General features: G+C 40.3%; 1 protein-coding gene across 1 annotated transcript; it reads right to left on the reverse strand.

The window, feature by feature from the left end:
- Positions 1-14,223: 14,223 nt before the first annotated feature.
- MDH1 (malate dehydrogenase 1) lies at positions 14,224-21,819 on the reverse strand. The gene is made up of 9 exons (XM_053459321.1): positions 21,679-21,819; positions 19,789-19,887; positions 18,455-18,551; positions 16,921-17,096; positions 16,660-16,782; positions 15,787-15,963; positions 15,049-15,162; positions 14,635-14,724; positions 14,224-14,509 (listed from the first exon to the last, which is right to left on the reverse strand). Exons 1-9 carry the CDS (start codon positions 21,679-21,681, stop codon positions 14,387-14,389), a joined length of 1,002 nt encoding a protein of 333 aa, XP_053315296.1. The 5' UTR covers positions 21,682-21,819; the 3' UTR covers positions 14,224-14,386.
- Positions 21,820-22,467: the final 648 nt, after the last annotated feature.

Genomic DNA, 22,467 nt, shown 5'->3' on the forward strand with positions numbered 1-22,467 from the left:
GCCCTGAGGCCAGCCACTATGGAAGGTTAACCAGGGCCATACTACGTATAAAGACAGCCCTGGATATCTAACTCTTAGACATGAAGCCACATTCCAGCTGGGCTGTTATCTACAAGTGCTTAGCTACTGAATACTGAAAGTGCTCTGTACCCAACATACATTAACGGTGGTTTGTTTTTTGTTCTTATCGTCCAGGACTCACTAGTCAACTAGTTGCTTTTTACTTACGAATATATTAGAAGTATCATATAGCGAAGGTTGAAAAGCAATTTGCACCTGTCAAGGAAACATACCACATAGAACATAGATCTATCGAACGTAAACTGTAGACCACGTGTATTTTACTATGTGGAGCACACATATCTATGTGCTCTCTGCATCCACGACTACTGTAATGGGTCATTTGTGACTACAAAATAACATATTTACCTGACCACACAAAATTCAATGTGTTATGATACAGAGAACAGTGTGAAAAAAATGTGGCAAGAGAAAACAAAAATATTCGTTGGTTATAAATCTACCAGCAATGCAACTAACACAATATATACCTCAAAATGCTTTGCTCAATGAAAGGAAACCATCTGTGGAACTCTCCTTAAATTGTTAAGTATATAAGATTCCTAACTCACAATTGAACAAAAGGAAATTATTTGTAACATCACAGTTAAACTACAGCTTTACAATAAAAAGTCAAGTATGGTGCTATCCCTTCTTATTTTGACCTTCATTTTCTACTCACAGCTTTTTTCCCCATATAATAAAGCATTTCTTGTTTTCCAAAATTTTCGGGTTTGTCCCTCTGGTTTGTCACAGCCCAACGTGTATGGCCTCCAGTAAGATGAAGTTGATACCTTTTGTTGGGTCAACATAGAAAAAGATGTAGAGTCACATAAGCTCCTGGAATCTCAGAAGCCTCTTCTTTAGACTCCATATTCTTCTGGACCAATACGGTTATATGCATTGGCAAATGTGGGTGCTCATGATGGCACGTTTTATCTCAGCTGGTAACATGTCATGTGCACCAATGTTATTTGCTACACGGTTGCATAGAATGAAGTGGCCGGAGAAGACTTGTTCTTCTCTTGAAAATATCCACATAATATGTGATGACGTAATATTCATTACCACAAGCATTTGTTGCCATATCTTTTTAATTATACATTTAAAACACTTTTGTGTATGTTGTTTCTAAAAAGAAAAATGGATTGGGTTGGAGTAACAATAGAAAGATACCCTTTTATTAGGTACAATTGCTTCTATTCATTGCATTAGCTACATTTCTAGTAAATGTATAGATCAAATTACACATTTTCCTGTCTGGTGTGTTGTTCTCCACATATTGTTCAGTTATTAGCAGCTGAATGGTGCTCTTGATCCTCACATTTTGTCATCCATTCTTCAACTGGGAGCCATGAGCTTTGCCTCAAACATGACATCATCCTCAGCTTACACTTTACACCCATCATTCCCACCTGCACAGGTCTTCATATCCAAATAAATTCTAAAATACGAAGAATGAAACCTTAAAAAGGCAGATTTAGCGTTAAATCAGTCTTTTATTTATATATTGGCAAGGGAACTGTGAGCAGACTGCAGACTATAAATGAATATTAAAATGTACCTAGGAGACTATTTTTTTTTTACTAAATGTAGGAACATTTATTGATGTGTTCAGAAAAACCACAGCAAGTTATTGGGAGTTAATTTAAAAGTCAATTACTAGGAGGTGCATTGCAGCCAGGAGACAGCGTATTTCCTTCTTCTCGTTGTCTTCTTGACAGCTTGGGTCATGGTCTGCTGAAGATTAATTGAATAAAGTGAAGAATTTGTTGTTCTAAACTTTGATTACATGATACCTCCAGGACAACTTCAGTAACACGGTGACATTAATTAAGAAAGGTCAATTAAAGAAGCACAGTACAGCTGGCTCACAGTTTTACAGCTAATCCTTGGTTGTGCTGGATCTTACATACAAAATGAGCTCGGCAAATGATAAAGAAACTAAACTCATGTCAACGCCTTGTCTTTTATGGTCTGACTAGCCGGGGGATGATCACACCCAAAATATTATATCAGTAATTTGATCCATGTTTTACTGTCATCTATGAGATATATGTCTTGTGAGTCTCATGTTTGTGACCTTGGCTTGTCTACCGGTTAACTATTATTGGTGCTTCTTCTGGCCTCCTGAGCCACCTAAATCAGAAAATAGGAGATTAGCCATCCGTGTATAACACTCTGCAAAGTAATGATAGTTTTCATTTCTATTGAAGACTCCTTTTTTTTATTGCGTTTTATTTTAGAATAAATTCTTCTGGTTTTCCTTATATTTTACACAATGCTAAATTTCAGGAAAATCCATTTAGGAAATGATGATGTATTTTAGCGCAAGGCCACCACATGGCCATCAAGGAGACTGGTGCCTGTATTTCCATAATTACCAGAATTGGAAGCCAATGACCGTCTCCCTTAATTAATAATTTATGAAATGCACAAATGACGAAAATGTTAACCTCTAACTTCTTGAAGATCCGTGAGATGTTCAAAGTGTCCATAAAAAGGACAAATACTTCCTCACATTACAGAACGTTCTCTGTCATGAACTTAGAAGTTTGACTGAAGGACAAATCGAGGATCCTGTTACCAGACTGAACTTAACGCTGTTTAAATGGTCTCACTTTAGGGTTGCCTCTGTTCCTATTTCTGTATTGTGGTTTGAATGCTTGCCACGGACAGAATGAGGAGAAAACCATTCTCACTGCTGGAATATTATGTTCAAATAATTCTACTGACCAGAAAAAGAAAAAATATATAAATGAACTCAAATGAAAATGGAGTCTTTAGTCAACATTGATACCTTTTGATTGGGTCATTGAAAAAGATCTCAGGACTCTGAGGTCTCTTTTTCAGATGTTAGACCAATCAAAAGTATCTTCAACTAAAGACACCATTGACCAAAATACAAGCTAAAGATTATAAAATGTCATGTAAGGAACCCATAATAGTCTATCTAGCAACAATGAGGCCTTTTTAGTAAAACATATGTACCGTTAATGCATTTAATTATCCAGATACTTTAGGGCAGGCCGCACAATACTTCTCCATTACTGGGGAAGATTATTAAAAATGCATGATGCAGAGCATCAGTCATTTTACTTTAGACCTGCTTTATTAAATAATATGTCTTCCCGCTTTATAGCAATTTATGGGCATATAAGAAAAACTACGCTAAGATTACCTCTTCCCCTTATGTGCTTTAAAAACATTTACTTCCCACGCCGACGATATTAACCACACATTATAACGAATCCCACGATGCGGAGAAGAAAGAGAAGCTAATTACTGTAATAGAAAGAAGAATGCGGAATGAACTCAACAGAGGCTGCTATATTATACAGATATGGTGCCCACGGGGGCAGTTACAGTGAATGTGGGGGCTTTATTAAAGTAACTATGTTAACAGGAATGTATCATAAAAGTTTTTTTTGTAAATGCACAGTAATGCCATGAGCAATACCCACAACATGCAGAGCTTATTCATTAGGGAGGCTTCATTTGCAGATTGCGATGACCCTCAGTTGATAAGACCCACTCCCACCAGCACTAGTTCTGCTGCCTAAGGTACCCCAGTATGCAAACTGTGATTTAGACCTCTGCACTCAAAATTTCTTTCATTAAATACATTGTATTTGAACTTGTTCAAGAAAATACCCACAGTGCTGCTTGTTATATAGAGGATCACCCTGTTCACCCCTCCTAAAATCACTAGAAACCAAGCCGTGGTTCCTGGCAAGCCAAGGGCCTTTTACACACGTAGAATTTCTAGTGTGCCAGGTTCTGATGACATTTCCTCATGTTGGCTTCGAATTATATATGCATGTCACCAATACCTTATATATTTCTATTTTCCATTTATTGCTGCTTCAGAGTGCCCTATGTTTAGGATTATCTGATTGCTGTCTTGTCCTTCACATAGGGTTGCATGTTACTTTCTCTATCTCACTTTGTCCCATCGTTATGAAAGACTAGAGGGATAGTCTTCCAGAGTTAGGTCCAGCGGTAATCCCACTTGGATTCCGTCTAGCCACTGAATAGTCTTCTGCATGATCAGGTTTCTGGCTGAGCTGTGTCTTTTGGAATCGAGGAAGACTAAAGAGGATCTTTAACCATACTGTAGTTATAATGGAGCTCTATACAGATTTCAGTAACAGTAAAGTGAGTGTAGATAAAGAAACATTATCTGGTAACAGGTATGGAATCCATATTTAACTGGCGGGTTCCTGGGACTACAGGGTGGGTAGCAATGGGCAAATATTTTATACTTAATTAGTCGCCAGTGACTCTCACAAGTCTTCTCAGGAACGTCAGTGCCATGGAATAGTTACTTTGTCTATCCACATAAAAGTTGGCCATGACATGGCTCTGGATTTTGTATGAAGGATCATATGCATAAAAGTTGCTAAAGGAGCAAACTCATAATGAACATCACATTTAAACTTTGCAAATAATTACAAATGTAGCTATAAGGGGTCAAGCAAAGAAATAAGTTGTTTAACCCTTTGTAGAAAGTTTTGTAGGTACTGTGCATGGCTGAGAGCCGACATCTATATTCCACAGCACACTTTCAGTTAACAAACTATTGTACCACTTATATCTAAAGTTTTATAAAATTAATCGCAATCAACACACAGGAACTATGTAATGAGCAGACCTATTAAATAAGGCACAAGTCTGATTGATGAGGCAAATAACTCATGCAATGCTCAGGTCATGCACTTATGATCCTATCTGGTGTTAAATGACTGAGTCGAAAACCTTTGGCATATGCAAATAAGGGAGCCCTTGTAACCTGGGTAAATAATCAAAAAGTGATACCTTTGTGTTTTAATTGTAGACGTGTCCACATTGACATAAATGTATTTTATGTTACAGTTTGCCATTAGATAGACACACACTGCAGAGATTTGGCAACATTGTCACCTTCAGATAGGCAGCAATAAGCTTTGTGGTAGACCTTTCACTAAATGTCCATTAAGCTCCAATGACAGTTACTGTCAATGATGTCCTTATATTGCCTACCCCTACCTGAAATGGGACAAGTGGGACATCACTATCCCTTACAACTGTTACACTGGTTTTACCTGGGTGTTTCCAGGTTTGTGGAGGAACACCAACTGGAAGGAGCTAAGGACACAATGGAACAGATTCCAGGGCTTTCTGATGCCACAACAGAGATTGTCTGGTGTCTAATGACTAGTCTAATCATCTAGCAGACTAACTACCAGGCATAAAAACATGGCATGGATGGCCATTAAAGAAGGCCTTTCTATAAGGACATTTCCGCATGCTATAGGGCTGTGCACATTTAGACATTGCTCACAGTATATTCTAGCAGAGAAAACTTCACTACATCAGTTCTGACAGTGTTCTTTTGCACAGGCTTTGTCGCAGTCTCTCTGGAAAATGAACTCTTCTGGCATTAGGTTTTGTATGGCCTTCTTCTAGTAACTCACACAGAAGATGCCATAGAAGAATGGTGCCTAATGTGTTTTGTTAAGGGTGCTTTGTGGCTTGCCAGAGTTCCTTATTTATGTGTTGTTTGACCTTGTGTTTTAGAGGTGGGTTTGGTTTCTCACCATTGTCTTGTCTATGGTTTGCTACCTACTTTGATTTATTCAAGGTAGGACTGTACTTGTGTGATTATTGTACATTGTGCTGTCTTTGCAACCAGCCTTCAAAAAGTAAACTTCCTCATAATGCGCTCAGCGCACATTAGTCAGCTTCACCAGGAATGGCTGTGCAGGAAGCAGACAGGGTAGTCAATTCAAACATATGGATTTACTGCTTACTGACCAGTAAATGTTCATACTGACTCTGTGTGTATTAAAAAGAAGAAGAGAAAAAAACCTGGGGTTCCATGGAAGTTTTACTTTGTAAGTCCACACCTTGGGGGAAAAAAGGTAAATACAAACGGGATATTACATACTCCCCTTCCAGCCCCTACAGGGCTTATTTTTTCCATAATGTAAAAGCACATTGCTAGTGAGTTCTCTGGCATTTGTGTCACGCCATACAAAGTACAACCTTGGTATATGATGAAATCCAGTGTTTGAACCCTGATTGCCATATATTTAGACAGCACTGGCTCAGTGTGATATCTCTATAGCGGGACAGATTGCAACAGAGTTGGGATACAACTAAAAATTAGCCAGACTACAAACACTAACATCAGATTTAATCTCAGGGCTCATCATAGTTGGTTCAAAGCCAAGAACCAAAGCTCAGCATTGGTTACGCTCAACTTTAGCATATATCTATATCTTTAGAATAGACTGTTTAAAACCAATGCAAACATTCTATAAAAAAAGAAACTGAGGTTCTGAAAGTTTATGTAACTGGACATGTTTTTTATGTTGGTCCAATAAAATATATCAATTTTAACTGAAGACTCCATTCACCCAAATGAGTTTTGATGTCGTTATCCTCCATAACTAATCTAACCCCTTGTATCGAGACAAGCATATGATGGGAATCCTAAAAGGCAATCAGCCTATACAGGAAGAGTTTGTTGTTGTTGTTTAACTGTAATTAAATAATGTTAATTACCAAACCTTATACCTAGTGGACAACACCCATATGACGTCCAATGTGAATATTTCAAAAAGTGATTCTATCATGGCCTGAGGATAAAATATATTTTATTTATATCAGACCTCCCAGCAGAAGTTGTAGAGGTTGATGTAGTGAGGGAATTTGACCGACAATAAAGAAAAATATTTATAGCATTTAAAGAACATACCACCATAATTTGTGTAATTCTGTTTTGGGGGGTTTTTGTAATATAGCCTTTAGTCATACATTTTCTTCATCTAGTTTTTTAATCTCATTCCGAATTCTTCATCAAGAAGAAAAGATAGCTCAGTTGCAACTATGAAGTACAGGAGAGGTTAACAAACTGCATTGCCTGGTCTGATTTTTCTTTATTGAATAAATTGGTATGGACAGCCAAGACACAGAGTTTCGGTTTTATGTTTCAAGCATTTCACCCCTGAAGGAATTCATTGGAATTTAGCTGGAAACCTTTGTTCTGAGATCATTGCATAACTGTGAACATGTTACAAAACATATTACAAAATAAAACAAAAAAAAAAACAATACAGTGGAGTGTTAAGAACACAAACAGAAGGTGGGGTTAAGGAAATACATATTTTTTTGGGATGATATGTGTGTTTCAAAGAAGCTGGGTGGTTATAATTAATTAATTACCGCATTTATCGGCGTATAACACGCACTTTTTTAACTAAAATATGAAGCTGAAACCCTACCTGCGTGTTATACGCCGATAAATCCTAGAGCCAGTGGCGGAACTACCGGGGTCGCAGGGGTCGCAACTGCAACCGGGCCCTGGAGTTCTGCCAGTCAGGGGGGCCCAAGGGGTGCCGAGCGGTTGCTGAAGACGACCGCTCGGCAACTCTCGGGCCCCCCTGACTGACAGAAATCCAGGACTCCTCTGCTCACGGCGGCCACCGCCGCTGCCTGCCTCAGCGCTTCAACTCCTGTGTTGGAAGCGTGAGGCGTTTGTCTCGGGTGCCGGCGCTTCACGCTGGGCGCCGGCATATGACGTCAGACGCCGGCGCTCAGCTGTGAAGTGCCGGCGCTCAGCTGTGAAGCGCCGGCACCCGAGACAAACGCCTCACGCTTCCAACACAGGAGTTGAAGGTAAGTGACCGGGGGGGGGATTTAGGGAGAGAGAGGGGAGATCCTGAGAAGGGGGGTTAGGGAGGGAGAGGGGAGATCCTGAGAAGGGGGGTTAGGGAGGGAGGGAGAGGGGAGATCCTGAGAAGGGGGGTTAGGGAGGGAGAGGGGAGATCCTGAGAAGGGGGGTTAGGGAGGGAGGGAGAGGGGAGATCCTGAGAAGGGGGGTTAGGGAATGAGAGAGGAGATCCTGAGAAGGGGGGTTAGGGAATGAGAGAGGAGATCCTGAGAAGGGGGGTTAGGGAGTGTGTGTCTGAGTGTGTTTGTGTGTGTCTCTGAGTCTGTCTTAGTGTGTGTCTGAGTGTGTGTCTGAGTGTGTGTGTGTCTGAGTGTGTGTGTCTTACTGTGTGTGTGTCTTACTGTGTGTGTGTGGTTTCCCAGATAGCAGTGATTCTGATGAAGTTTTTTTTGTTCAGTTTTTTTGTTCAAAGAGGTGCTTTTTCTTTCATATTTGCCTTATAAGTGGTATAAATGTTATAATAAATGTTATAATGTAATAAATATTATTCCAACATTAAGTTCATAGCTTCCAAGTTAAAATTATTTTTTCTTACTCAAATTTCCTTGTTAAAATGGGGGTGCGTGTTATACGCCAGTGCGTGTTATACGCCGATAAATACGGTAATTCATTAATTTACTCTTTGGTAACATGAGCAATTATAGAAGTGATCTGCAATGTTCCACAAAAGTCACAATATTATGTACAGAAGAAAATGCGCTTATAGATTAAATGGTACACCTAGACACACTTCTACACCAAAAACAAAAGTGCCCCCTTTGGCTGTTTTGAAATGTTGGAAAGCAGATGTTTTTGCTGCTTTAAATGGCGCATCCATAGTTACAGGGGAGTGGATAACATAATTGCATATATAATGATACAGCCATCTCATTCATATACATTTAGGAAAACCGTACATATTAAAAATGAAAACAACTGTTAACATTTACTATAAACAAAATTTACTGACATCCCATTGGATTCAGAAAACACCCCAGTCCTAGTCTGTCTATTCTTTAGACAGATGGCATCCTCTAATCTTCCTCTAATCTGAAAAGGAGTTACAGAGTTCGCAACACATATAGACATTCCCCGATACTTAGGAGTAAAGGGTAAGCGTTAATGGAGAATGATACTATGTAACTGTTTTTTTAGGTGAAAATACAGCAAATAAAAGTTTTAATAGGAAATAACCAATTACGTAACAAACATGGCATTTCGTTAGAAGCTGTGTTAAAAATGTTAATGTCATCATCTAGGGTGACAGCTGCAGCTAGAAAATGAGATAATGTCTACAATCGGTCAAGAGCTTTGCCCTTTCTCCAGAGTTAGACGTAGGCTCAGTAAAGCACAATATAATCACATCTGTCTCAATGGGCGCAACTGATCTGTGGAACAGCAGAGGTGGGAATGTGGCCGCTGCTAGGGCATCCCAAGGGTAAAAAGCACAGGGTTTGTTTGAATCACCCCAGACCGGAATGTTTCCGTGTCACCTAAGGTGGAGTACCGGGATATGAAGAATAAAAAGCCCAATGTAAGGGAAAGGACTACTTCAGCATGTTATACAGGATATTCCTGTCCGGTTACTCTTAATAAGACATTTTTCAATTAAATGCAATTTATACACAACTCACTATTTAGTGAATAAGACCCTAGGAGCACAAACTACAGTAGATGTTGGAGCAGCTGTTGCAGAAGTCAATATACATTAAAAATGTTTTGGGTATTTTTGGATCCGTTACAATAACATATTTTGTGTATTTTATAATGATATTGGACATGTGGTCTACCCTTTACTTACAGAACTGCATCGTTTGGACCACAATGTCTAGTATGTGAACACTCTGCGTCAATGAGGCTTTGGGATTTATTTTTTCTCGTTGAAAAGTGGTTTAGGTGGGTAAACTGTAATATATGCAACGATGGAAATATGGTTACCAGCCACTAGTCACAGGAGTAGTTCCACAAAATTGGAGCCAGTACTACATGAAAGGCTGCCAAATACAGACCAGTAAGTCTTACATCAGCAGTGGGAAAAATTAATGAAAGTCATATTAAAGAAAGATCAGAAACAGTATAGGTTTACTAACCTAATTGCTTTTTTTTGGCAGTACATACATCTAGATTTCAGAGAGACTTCATACATAAATAATGTTAAAATAGTTGAATAATAAGATAGTCCTTCTACCAGTGAGCTTGTCAAAAATAGCGATGACTGAAAAAAGTATTGTTCGTTTTTTTTATTCTATTACGAAGAGGAACCTGAATACCGAAGAAAAGATATATAGTGGAAATCAGTGGGATGCCTACCCAGCACCAACACAGATTACTGATTGTCTCCGATCCATCTGATTTAGTGGCACAACGGTGCTGCTGCTGGGCTCGGATGATATAATGATGTATTTTCTTCATATCATATTCCTTGTGGTGATGATGATGATGATGATAGATGTCGTTAGTATAGAACCGTGCATGATTGATAACTTTTCTGGAAGGAAAATTCCCCATTTTCACTATTAACTCCTTTACAAAGAGATCCAGAGAGGGTCGGCTATCTCAGTCTCCTGTTTATAGAGCCATCTGCTGGTCAGCAAGTAAAGCCAGTTACACATTTTTAGTTACTTTTAGCTAGTTTAGGCATTTTTGATATTAAGTCCATTTATCCTGTTGTGACATGTTTATTCCTAAAGATTAACATGAAAATCGTCAAATACTTTTAGTCAATTAATATTCTATACATGATGCAAAGAACAAAATCATACTGCATGTCTTGGTGAGCATTTACTGGGGTCTGTGTTGGACAACTTCATGATCTTCTATGGACCTTCACAGACCTTGCCACAGACTCTGGTGTCCTTGGATGGACATTTTGCCTATCCCTGGTCAGCGGCCAGCTAGTATATTCCTCCAGGGCCGTTCTGAGTGCAAGGTGAGTCAGCCGGCTGCCCGGGGTGCCTGGACCATGGGGATCAGTCAGTTTTCCCAGATAATTCTCCCAGTATGTAAAAGCTGCTGTTCTACCTGATGGGGGTGCAACAGAGGCCTCCAAGATGTGTACAAGAGATCTAAGCATTCATTGACCTTCTAAATGTAGAACCAAATAAAGGCATGACATTTGATTAGGATGACAGAAGGGCCTCCTTCAATCCTGGGGTGCTATTTGGTCAAGAATCAGCAACGCGTTTCTCCATCTGATTATAGTACTAAATCGAGCTAAACAGGGGCCACATTTACTGACATGCTTAATATAAGTGCTGTAAGACAAATAAAAGTAAATTAATTGTTACATCCTCTGAACTTGCAAGCCTCGGGTGATTTCTATAACACATTAGGAAAGGACTACCCCATTGATCTGCTCATCTGAAATATGCAGTATACAGGGTCAGCTTTAGTGGAGTTCATTTGATTTATTGTGTTACTAGTAGAATCTACATTAGGCTTTTGTGGGAAGGTGGAGGGAGGTTTGAGAAGCACATTCCACCGTCTTCTGCAGAACCCACTCACAAAGGCCATCTGGGGACAAACACGCTTAGAGTCAGGAGTTTGAGCACTTACTCGGACAAAGAAGTGTTACAAATTTAATTTAAAAATACATTGCAACAATCTACAATGCAATTTCAAGTTGATAAGAATATCATCCATAGCATCTTAGCTTCTTAAATAGAAATAAGTTGTTAAGCGGCTTGCTCTTAACATCTTCATACAGATAATGTAATTAACAAGGAAATCCAATCTGTATCCCGAGACTACGGACATTACAAAACCTTTCACGACATCTGCAATTTCTAAACGTAGCACCACAATCGTGTGCAGCCAAACTCCTTACACATGATATACTTACCGCCAGTCAGCTCCAGGGCTGGCTCCTCAAATGCTGCGGACAGGAGCCTATTCAAAGGAGCAAACAATGGGGTTCAAAGATGATAAAGGGGAACTGTTAGAAAACAAGACTTGTATGTCCCCTTTTGTGTGAAGTGAGTCTATCCCCTGGATATACCCCAAACTAAGGTGTCCCATTTTTGACACCTGAAATGTTGTGATGTCTGATTTACATGGTAACCAACTGCTTTGACTGTTAAATTTTATTTCTTGTTCCATCCAATAATTTCTTGAAGGGAGCCATCTGGTCCACAAAATGTTATTTTTGAAATGCACGTTTGGACTGCAAAGAATTTTTACGGTTTTAATCCATTGGCCTATAGACCCATGGAGATGATTGTCTTTTGCAGAGCTTGGCACGAGCACCGTTACATCTTTATATACGGAATGCCTGATCATGCTGGACCGTCTATCTAGAGTCTACTAGGGTCTCTGATTGCTCCCCCTGCTGGCTGATCACACACATTGCTATTAGCAATGCAAGGCTACATAGAGTGGGAGAGAATCAGAATGTAAATGTGGGCGTCTTTCAAATTCCCGAAACTAATTGCATAATCTAAAAAGCCCCAGTTTTTGTCTGAAACAAATGTGCTGGAAACGGAAATATAGGGAGCTCAGTGAAATCAGGGGGACTTGTATATTAGCGACCCACAAAAGCATCTCTATCCAATAGTGCAAATATGCCAGTAATAAGGTAACACGTAAGGGGTGGATGTGGCTCCCTAGAACAAAAAAACTGTGTGCAGGGTATTCCTGATGTAGCGAAAAATAAATTGTTCCATAACTTGTGTGGGTACACTAAATGAGAGAGAAGAAAAATTACAGCTAAACACGAGCACCGCAGAAATGTCAGAAACAGCCATGGTCTCCAAGGGTACAAAAAAATAAGCCATTATCACAAAGGGGTTAAACAACAATAGAGGAGGAAAGTGTTTACATGTATATATTGTAAATGAATAACAGTTCCCGGTAGTTGCTGAGAATGTTCTTTTCATAGCAGAGCAGTGTGGCTGCGGTAGGAAATAATTATAATCACATCAAAGCCAAAGTAATTTCACACAAGCCTTTTCATTTGAAAGACATGCTTGTAATCCTTCGGCACATATGGTTTGCCAGCAGATCAGCCTTTTATATGAAAGCCACATGAAAAAAAATTCACAGAATGGGTGACCCAGCCTTTTTGTCCCATTTCATTTTTGAAAAAGTATTGTTCACTAGCAGAAACCAAGAATTAACAGCAGGTCCTACCGTAGCTAGAACACCCACTTACACGGGGCTGGAAGAAGCGGCACACAGATGTCGTTACCGCCAACTGTCCCCTAATCATACAGAGGACTCCTGAATAACACAATGAGTCTATGAATGCAAGTTACAGTACCATTTAGGCATTTTAAGCCAAGATCATTGCCAAGGCCTGTTCTTAAAATAAAATTTTATTCTAATGTAGATGCATAAAAACAGATCAGAACCGTCATGACCATCTAGTCCACCGATTTTTCTGTTGTAAGAGCTTAGAACTTAATTAGCCCTTGGACTTCTCTTAGAGATTTAGGGTAAGCATATCTGTATCCAATACATATTTAAATTCTCACTGTATTAACTGCTACCACTTATCCTGGGAGGCTGCTTATCTACCACACGCTCGCTTATCTACCAAAACTTGCTTGCATTACCTCTAACCCATTGATGTGATGCAAATTATGCAATCTAAAGTGTTCATAGACCATACCACAAAATTATATACACGCACATTATATATATATATATATATATACATATATATATATATATACACATATACATATATATACATATACATATGCGGGTAGTACTACATGCTTAGCCTGTAAATGATGATGGGGTCTGATCGTAAGTCCTATGAAGAGGTGTAATAAGCATATAGCCATCTCTCACAAAACAGAACTGCCTGGACAAGGTAAACACCAGAAGCAAATATAGTGCATGTTACAGCATCACTGAGGAGAGAATGTTGCCTTTTTGGAGTAATATATATATATATATCACATCCAGTTAAAAATCCCACTTCTATAGAACTGGTGTTGTGTGACAAAGGCGCACACCATGGCATTGTGTACAACTATTCTAAGTGTCAGATCTTGACACAGGCCGTATTCTGACCCTGCTCATTGGAGCATATTTAAAAGCTTGGATTCTTCTCCACTTAACTGTTTTTTACCTCCACCCCTGCCTTCTAATCTGTTTTTTTGCATCTCCTGTTCTGCTCTTCTGACTGTACACCACACACTGGGATTTACACATAGAGGAAAGTGCTTCAATCAGTGCATTATAACCCCCCCCCGCCCCAAGACAACCTTTAAATGTAGGCTCTCTTAGGTTGCCCTATAACCAGATGGCTGCAAAGGTCTTCTTATGATAACCAATATCTGGAAGTCAGTTCTGTAACTGGCACACACAGAACACTTATGGTCATCCTTTCGCTTTCTACAAACTCAGACATTGTGGACTTTGTGTGCTTTGATGTCAAATCAATCCTCGTAAAGCTCTCTCCAACAGAGATTGCTTTGCCTCCTTTCTTAGAATAAAGAATCAAACGGAAACACAAAAAGGAAGTTAAACCCCAATAGGGATTTTATTTACTCACTACAGCTAGTAATGCATTAGCTACAAACAGTTACAGTTGAATGGACATTGGTTTCAGGCATAAACAGATCGGAGCTACAGGTAACTTTTCACTTTATCATTTAAGTGCATTTCTGGACTAGTATCTAGTCACGCAGAAAGAAACTCAAATGCGGTGTCCTTTTCTTCCTGAAGTTCTTTGGCAGTTAAATCCATCTTCTCACGAGAGAAGGCATCGATCTTTAGACCTTCAACAATCTTCCAGGTCTTATCCTGATAAAAGAAGGAAAAAAACAGCAAAATTGGTAGTTGTGTAGCTCCTCTGTAATGCCGTATTCCTAATTTTATTGCATCTTACTGCACCTTCAAATGGGAAGACTTTGCAGAGAGAGGCTTACCTTGATGGTAACAGGGAAAGAATACAGCAAACCTTCAGGCACTCCATAGGGGTTTCCATCAGAAATGACACCCATAGAAACAAACTGCCCCTAAAGACAAAAAGTGGTGTTTTTATTATTCTGTTCTATATGGAAGCTCTATCTTTTGTTTGATGCGTTTTAGAATGTTCAATGGGGTGAGAGAGCATTAATGTGTGCCCCTAGTGCCTGTGCACGGAGAAGTATTGTCCCATCACACTATGTGTAATCCTTTTACATATCTGTCCAAGCATTCTTACTGTAAGCAAACAAAAAAACCCCAAGACCAAGCACTCAAAATACTTAAATATCAGAATTGTTGGAATCGTTTATAAGTAATGGATAGGATGTGGGTCTCCATGTGATCCAAACAAGCCAAGTACATTGACCATTTACCTCTGGGGTTCCAAACCAGATGTCTCTCACGTGATCACAGATGGCTTTGGCAGCAGACATGGCACTGGATAACTTCCTTGCCTTAATAACAGCGGCACCGCGCTGCTGCACAGTCTAGGAGGGGACAAAGAAAAGTAGGGGGATGCCCCATGTCATCAGCAGTAACAGTCTAATTACAGTATTTATCCCGTACACAGTACCTTCGTATTAAACCACACCATGCCTCCTGCAGCAAATATTTTCATGAACTGTGATAGAGATGTCTACTGTAGCGATTCACAGAAGACCACATTTATGGTCTGCTAGATTTTAAAGGAAGAGATGATCCTGCTCTAGAGCTTACAGCCTAAAAAGGAGTGAACAGTCCCGTTTTAGGACAAGTAGTTTAACCACCAAGCATGAACGGAGCCACCTTTGGTAATTTATTATTTTATATAGCGCCATAATATTCCATAGAGCTGTACAGTGGGTAGACAGGACAAAAGTAGTAATTTAAAGTACGTTTAACACATACACTGAAAAGCTGCACCGTTTTGGCAGACAGAGCTAAATAAGCAAAAAATAAGTGCTTCTGCGGCAATGTTGGGCCGCTGTATTTGGTTATACTGACCCCATAGTGGCAACTGCTGTGACACATGACCATCTGATGCAAAGTTCCCAACATCAACATCACAACAGTGAGGCTCTTAATATAGTACAGAATATTTAACCACACTCAATGGAGGAAAATAGCCTTACAGAGATGAAGTCTCCTTTTATCCAGCTGTCATCTTTCACAGCATCAAGTGCAGAAGACTCCTTCCCTTCTATGTTAACAGAGGCATGAGAAGCATCAGGATACTGGGTGGATGAATGATTTCCCCAAATAATCACATTCTTTACATCACCAGATGACACTCCCAACCTGAGTGCAATCTTAAGTAGGGAGAAGAAAAAAAAAACCAGAAGATATTAACGATGGACAATTTGATATATTTAGTCAAAAGAGATCAAAATGTAGATGCATGTAAACATGTGACTACAAAGCTGTATTAGCTAACGATATACCCTCTAATGACACGCAAAATTACAAAGGCGTATATGTGCGGGGGAGATGTGTTGTACAGAGAAATCAGTAAGTTGGTATGCAAGATCTACTCACTACAGGTTACAGAAATGTTTTCTAAAGGTCGGTAATTTTATGTTAGGATCCCCGGCTACAACAAGGAGTTTAGTTCTTTGGGCAACTTATGCTCACCTAATACGGTTTTATGCTTTCTATTTCAAGATCAGTTATTAGAGTGTCACAACATGCCCCTATAGAAGAGTAATAAGCTTAGTGGAAGCAATAATCACTAGAGCTGCCTGAAACAGTAATTATAGTACAGTAAGTCTGCAGCAATCCTGATCAGCATCAAATGAAGGGGGGTGCAAAGGGAATCGGCAAGCTGGATGTGTACAGGCTTTTACATTTCACAAGGACTTTAGCTCAGTCATATCACTAAGGGGATAGACATTTGGTTCACTACTAGAGGGTGTATTTTTATTTTTTTTAACACATGTATAAGGTGGCATTCTACAAAGTGGGACAAATGGCATCAGTAATATCAAGCATTTATTCCTAAGGCTTACCTGAGCAAGGGCTCTGTTGTGATCTAAACGGGTCAAGCAACTGAAGTTCTCTTTAGGGATGGATGGAGCAGACCTCAGAGCAGTCAGGCAGTTGGTGTTGGCTGGATTCCCCACAACCACAACCTGAAATTATTCAGCAAATGAATGTATACAGCTCAGCTTCCCAAAAAACATATGGCGAAAATTTCAGTGATTAAAATGTTTTCAAAAAAAAATTAGACAGAACCCCCACATATATGAAGCAATTACTGCTCCACTCACCCTGACGGTTTTCTTTGAGTATTTGTCCAAAGCAGCTCCCTGAGACTTGAAGATTTTCACATTGGCTTTCAGCAAGTCCTTTCTTTCCATGCCCTCCTTTCTTGGCATGGAACCAACCAGAATGGCAACATCTAGATCCTTAAAGGCCACTTCTTCCTTATCTGTGCCAATCACCTCTGTACAACAAAGTCCAGGAAGACCAAATTACTGCACTGCTTACCGTCAAACAAACTTAACACTGCGTATACAATTTGGTATAAAACGATTTTACCAAGGGCCAGTAGGGTTATATGTGCAAGCTTTGCTGGTACCGGCAGACCAGATGCAATCACCTGTACATTCTTTTTCATTCGTTTGATGTGCTCCTCCTAATTCAGTATCGAGCCCCAAGACACAGTGGGGTCTATTCACTAAAGAGCTGTCTTGACCTCAGCATTCATAAAAGAACCAACCCTAGCGAGCTTCTGAGGAAGGACCTGTTTGGCCCTGTATAATGCATAGTTAAATCAGGGAGAGTTCTCCAAAGCTGGCTCATTCACTGAATTATTCATTACACAGGGCAAACTCAGCCTTTAAGCAGGAATAACCTGCCAGGATTGGCCCTCCATAATTAACACTGAATATGGTAGTTGAACTCAATCTCCTTTTGGTGGATAAGACCCAACATGAAGACAAGAAGGAAAGCAGCAACCATTATTACAGAGCATGGTGAAGGGGGCATGAACATCACGGGGTCTGGGGAAACAAGCAATATCCATCAAAGCTTGGAAGAAAAAGGGTTTGGAGTTTGATAGCTGGGGGGCAGCTATTGTATGCATTTAAGTGTATATGATGGCAGGAATATCCCTTTTGATTGTATTGTAACAGTTTTAAGAGGGTAACTAAATCTATGTTTTAGATTTGGGGCAATTACTGAAGAAACCCCATCAAAAAAAGTTGAGAAACACTTATCTATGACAGCATATTAAAGGGTTTACTATAACGTATGTTAACCAATACTGATGAGAACATACTGCTGATGCCTTAGTTTTAATTTACATCTCTGTGGGTTCAGACATTAGAACACATCCAAGAGAAAATAAGCATCTATGGAGCTGGACATAGCAACCCTTACAGAGATCCCTATAGAAAAGACGGAAAAAACAAACATTTTCTCTCAGTTGAATAATCAGGGTCAATGTTTTCCCCCTCAATGTAATCTTTGCAAGGATCGCTCCTCAATTATTCATGAAATATCTATCTCCAGCATTAAATTAAGCTTTGTGTGTGTTGTAAGGGGGGAAAAAGCACGTTAATGAATTGACAGGGCTGTTTTTCACGGAGAGTACATATATCACCTTTAAACTTGAGATAAGGCAAAGTGTGTCAGCAGTGATGAGTGTACTTTGAGACTGAGTCTGCAATAACGTAACAAAAAACACTCCATAATCCATGAAACCATACAAGGAAAGGTTATGCCAATGCTTAATCTTTTGGGAGAAAGAAGTCTACACAATACAAAAAGAATAGTGTGAAAAGCACAACAAATATTTACCTTTCAGCGTAGGGTGAGCACTGTCATGAAGCTCCATCACAACCCCATCCAACACACCCATCATGGGCGTGATGTCCAACAGAACAAGCACAACAGGCTGTGGAGGAACCAAAGCTAGCATTAGGACCTCTAGGAAGAGTCCACCAAGTCCCATGTGCTACAATAATCTTAAAGGGGGGGATACAGGCTTCAGGATTAGCTTGTGTCTCAGCCTGTGATAATCTTACCCCCTGTGGTACCTTCAACGGGGCAATACTGGGGAGGAAATGAAGCACTGGCACTTTAAGGCTATTGGCTAACAGGCGCAAGCTATGCTCTTAACTGCACAGAGCATGGCATTAAAGCGCTGGATCTGCATCGCAAGCAGCCGTAAAGACAAGCGTCCTATGCAATTGCCTGGTTCGCCAGATGGTCTGACCTTCTGTATCTACTTAATTACACAAGTTAGAAGCCATTGTGCCATGCGACCCTACTAACCCCCCTCCCCAGCTGGCTCATGTGTCCAGCAGGATGCAATTCCTAGTTGCCACCGTGACCTAGAATTTGGTTTAGTTGACAATAGCGGAATAAAAAGTAGATTATGGGGTACCCTATAGCAGACACATAGGAAGTATCAATATACACAAACCTTTGTTTTTATTCCTTGTCGATGCATACACAACACTGAACCTGCTGGTTTATGGGACACACAAAGTGAACGTATTTTGTGTTTGATAGCATTTAGTTGTAACTAAGTGTCGCAGTCAGTCTAGTTGAGGATACTCTGCATAAAGTATTTTTTCATTCAAAAGGGCTGAGCACTTCTACTGGGGTTTCTAATGTTTAAACTGGTGAACAGGATCCCCACGACAAAGTTTTCACTTTTTTTTTTTACCTCCAAATTACTGGACCAGTGTAAAGACCAAACCAGCTCATCTGCGTGCTAAGTGGAGACAAAGTTGTCTCTTGTTTAAAGTTTGGTTAACCTGGAGTTTATTGAATGTCCTCCTTTGATATAACTACATAAAATACAGCTGACCTTCTCTGATAAAACGAGCAGGAGTTGCTGCTTCTTAATACCTACGTAAGGCTTATGTAGCTAATACCTTTTATTGGAGTAACATAGAAAAATTACAAAAGATTTTGAGGTCTTGTCTTCAGCTAAAGACTCAGTTCTTTCTTGGACAAATATTGCAATCATGCCAGTAGCTCATGCTTCCAACAAACAGCGAAGAAACAAAGCCTTTCAACCCTGGTTTCCAGAATTTTATTTGAAGCTCATTGGAAAGATAAATAATACCAGAAATGAATGTTACAAAAATGATGTAAATACACGATTGGTATTTTATTATTACCTGGTCTTTGCCAAAGACAGACCCATTGGCGATGCTTTGCATCAAGGAGTAGGCGATCTGACCTGCAGCGCCGGTCACCAGGACTCTGATAGCTTCGGGCTGGAACACAAGACAGGAAGGATGCGGTCAGCATTTTATCCAACACAGCGCACGCTTTCCACTTACAACACAAGCACTTCTGGAGACACGTGTCCTAATGACCTTCAGCATACAGCCATGTTACTATACAGAAGAAACCTAAAGGGGAATAAACTCCTGATGCCAGAGGAGCTTTGGCATTGAGGGTATACGGGCGACCCCAACATGAATCCATCAGAGGATGCGAACATCCCATCACAGCCCTTATGTCGTCTATTATAATAACCTCACAGAGCCGAGGGTAAAATCATCTCTCAATCATGTTTTGCGATGCCCATCACAGTGTGCCGCGCTATCACACTCGCTCCCTGTACTGGCATCGCAGTGCAACAGAACCCCAGAGAATGTACGGTTGCACCCGTCATGTCCAAAGATGGACAGCCTATTTTCAAATTCAGACAAAACTCCAGGAACTAAAACCATTCTATCCATCTTCAATTTTAACATCCTATGCGATAACCGCAGACAATTCCATTATATACAGGGATGTATAGGGCCAACATTCCTAGCCATGTTCATAAGGAACAGCTGGAAGTGTCTTTCCGGGTCACAGACAACCATGGATTTCAGTAGCTGTAAGGAGGGGGCAGATCCGAAAAAGTATTTGAGCTATTTTGCTGTAGTTTAGGATTCCTATTCCTGTGACCCAGTCCAAATAAGACGTCACGCAAAAGAACACACATTTGAAGCAGTTTAGAGTCACAGATGTGATATTTTAGGTGCCTTTCCAGCTCAAACACTACACTGATCGGTTTCTTTATGGCAATGCTAATGAAGTCTGTTCCTCCCTAGACTTTCATTGGTCAGAGGAACCGGCTGATTAAGACCGAGACAGTCTACCGTTTACTACACACCGTGTGATAAGGAGTCGGGTGTTTAGACTGGGCTAAGATAACAGAGCTAAACCAGATTCAAATGGCTAATACGCAGATCTGCGGCACTTCTGCAAGCAGTCATTCTCATCCAAGTAATAAAAACAAAAAGCCATGGTGTGCACTCATTTAACTTTCCGAGAACTCCATTAAACTCATTATAGAAAAGCGTGTTAATCGGATATTTTCAACTGAATATAGAGGTCATGTCTGATGCTGGAAATGTTATACAGATATTGTTCTGAGCAGTTATGAAAAATGTTACTGTGAGGAGAGAGTGGCTCTGTAACCAAATACAATTAAGAATGTGTTGGCACCAGAGATGTCTGCATGCAGATCATTGCGACTCCGGCTTTGCAGAGTGGAACGCATATTGGTTCCAGGCCCAGGCACACATGCATGCATGCTTATTATGCCAGCTTACCTATAAGGGCCACCTGCAGTCCTGCTATACATGGATCCATCATACATTTATTGCCAATCAGAAGCAGCATGAAGGCCTTTGGAGCGTTGGGTACCAGTCCTGACACATTTACTACATACAATAGACACAGACTGAAGTCTACATCAAATAACCCTTTACTGCCTTATTATATTGGGAATGCGCCTATTATATATACATGCATATACACACACACATATATATATATATATTATACAGGGCACAGGCTTCCCGCTCAGGCACCAATAAGACGAATATTTCGTTACATTGGATATAATCTTTTTCATCCCCATTGAGCGAACACCGTCCCTCCCCGAGCCAGCGTATGAAAAACCGTATTGAATCAAAAATTCAATATGGAGACAATCGGGAACAGGCCAGGGCAGCGCAACACACACAGCCCGCCCGGACACCGGCAGCTCTGCGGCCGGAACATACCATTTTGATAGCGATGTACAGTGAGGCGAGGAGCTGCGATCAAATCACCAGGTCAGTCTGCGGGAAGGGCTGCTGTCAGAGTGACTATAGGTCACCTCTACACACCGCTAGGAGATGCGACGGCACACGTGACGCACACACCCCCTTGATTCTTCATTGTGACTGGCGTGAAAAGGTTTTGTAGTCCTCAGGGTGTTCGACGCGCGTTTCAGCGCATTTAGACAACGTTAAACGTGGACTGCATCGCCCAGAATGCTTAGCGGTACATATTAATGTATCAATCCGCCTCTAACGACGTGAAGTTGTTAAGAAATTACTGATCTCGCGTGGGGATTATTTGCGTGTATAAAGACTGCTAGAAAGAAATCTCATGACAAATTTGGTTTTGTACCTACAGATGGTGTTACACTCATTACAGCTGCTGTATATCAAACAGCTTACTGAGTATCGTTTTCAGCTAAAATAAACAATTCTAAATAGTTTGTCGAAAATACACCGATCTGTCACACCTGGGAAGGGCTGCTGGCCATTGCTTTAGTAATACGTGACCATCGTATACTTTTAAGTGTTCCTACTCAGTCACATGATGCCCAACATCTTATGTGATATAATATAGATATACCTGAAGAAGAGGCCTAAATAGTCTCAAAAGCGTGTAACCTAATGCAATTCAACTATCCAATAAAGGATAAACATCATTCCCGGGAACAATCTGGCTCTGGCTACCTGGGGCCCCCCTTGTGGGATGCGGGTAGGAGATCCCCCTGACGTTGCAGACTGTAGTTTCCC

This window comes from Spea bombifrons, chromosome 3 (genome assembly GCF_027358695.1).
Source record: "Spea bombifrons isolate aSpeBom1 chromosome 3, aSpeBom1.2.pri, whole genome shotgun sequence".
Taxonomy (NCBI): Eukaryota; Metazoa; Chordata; class Amphibia; order Anura; family Pelobatidae; genus Spea; species Spea bombifrons.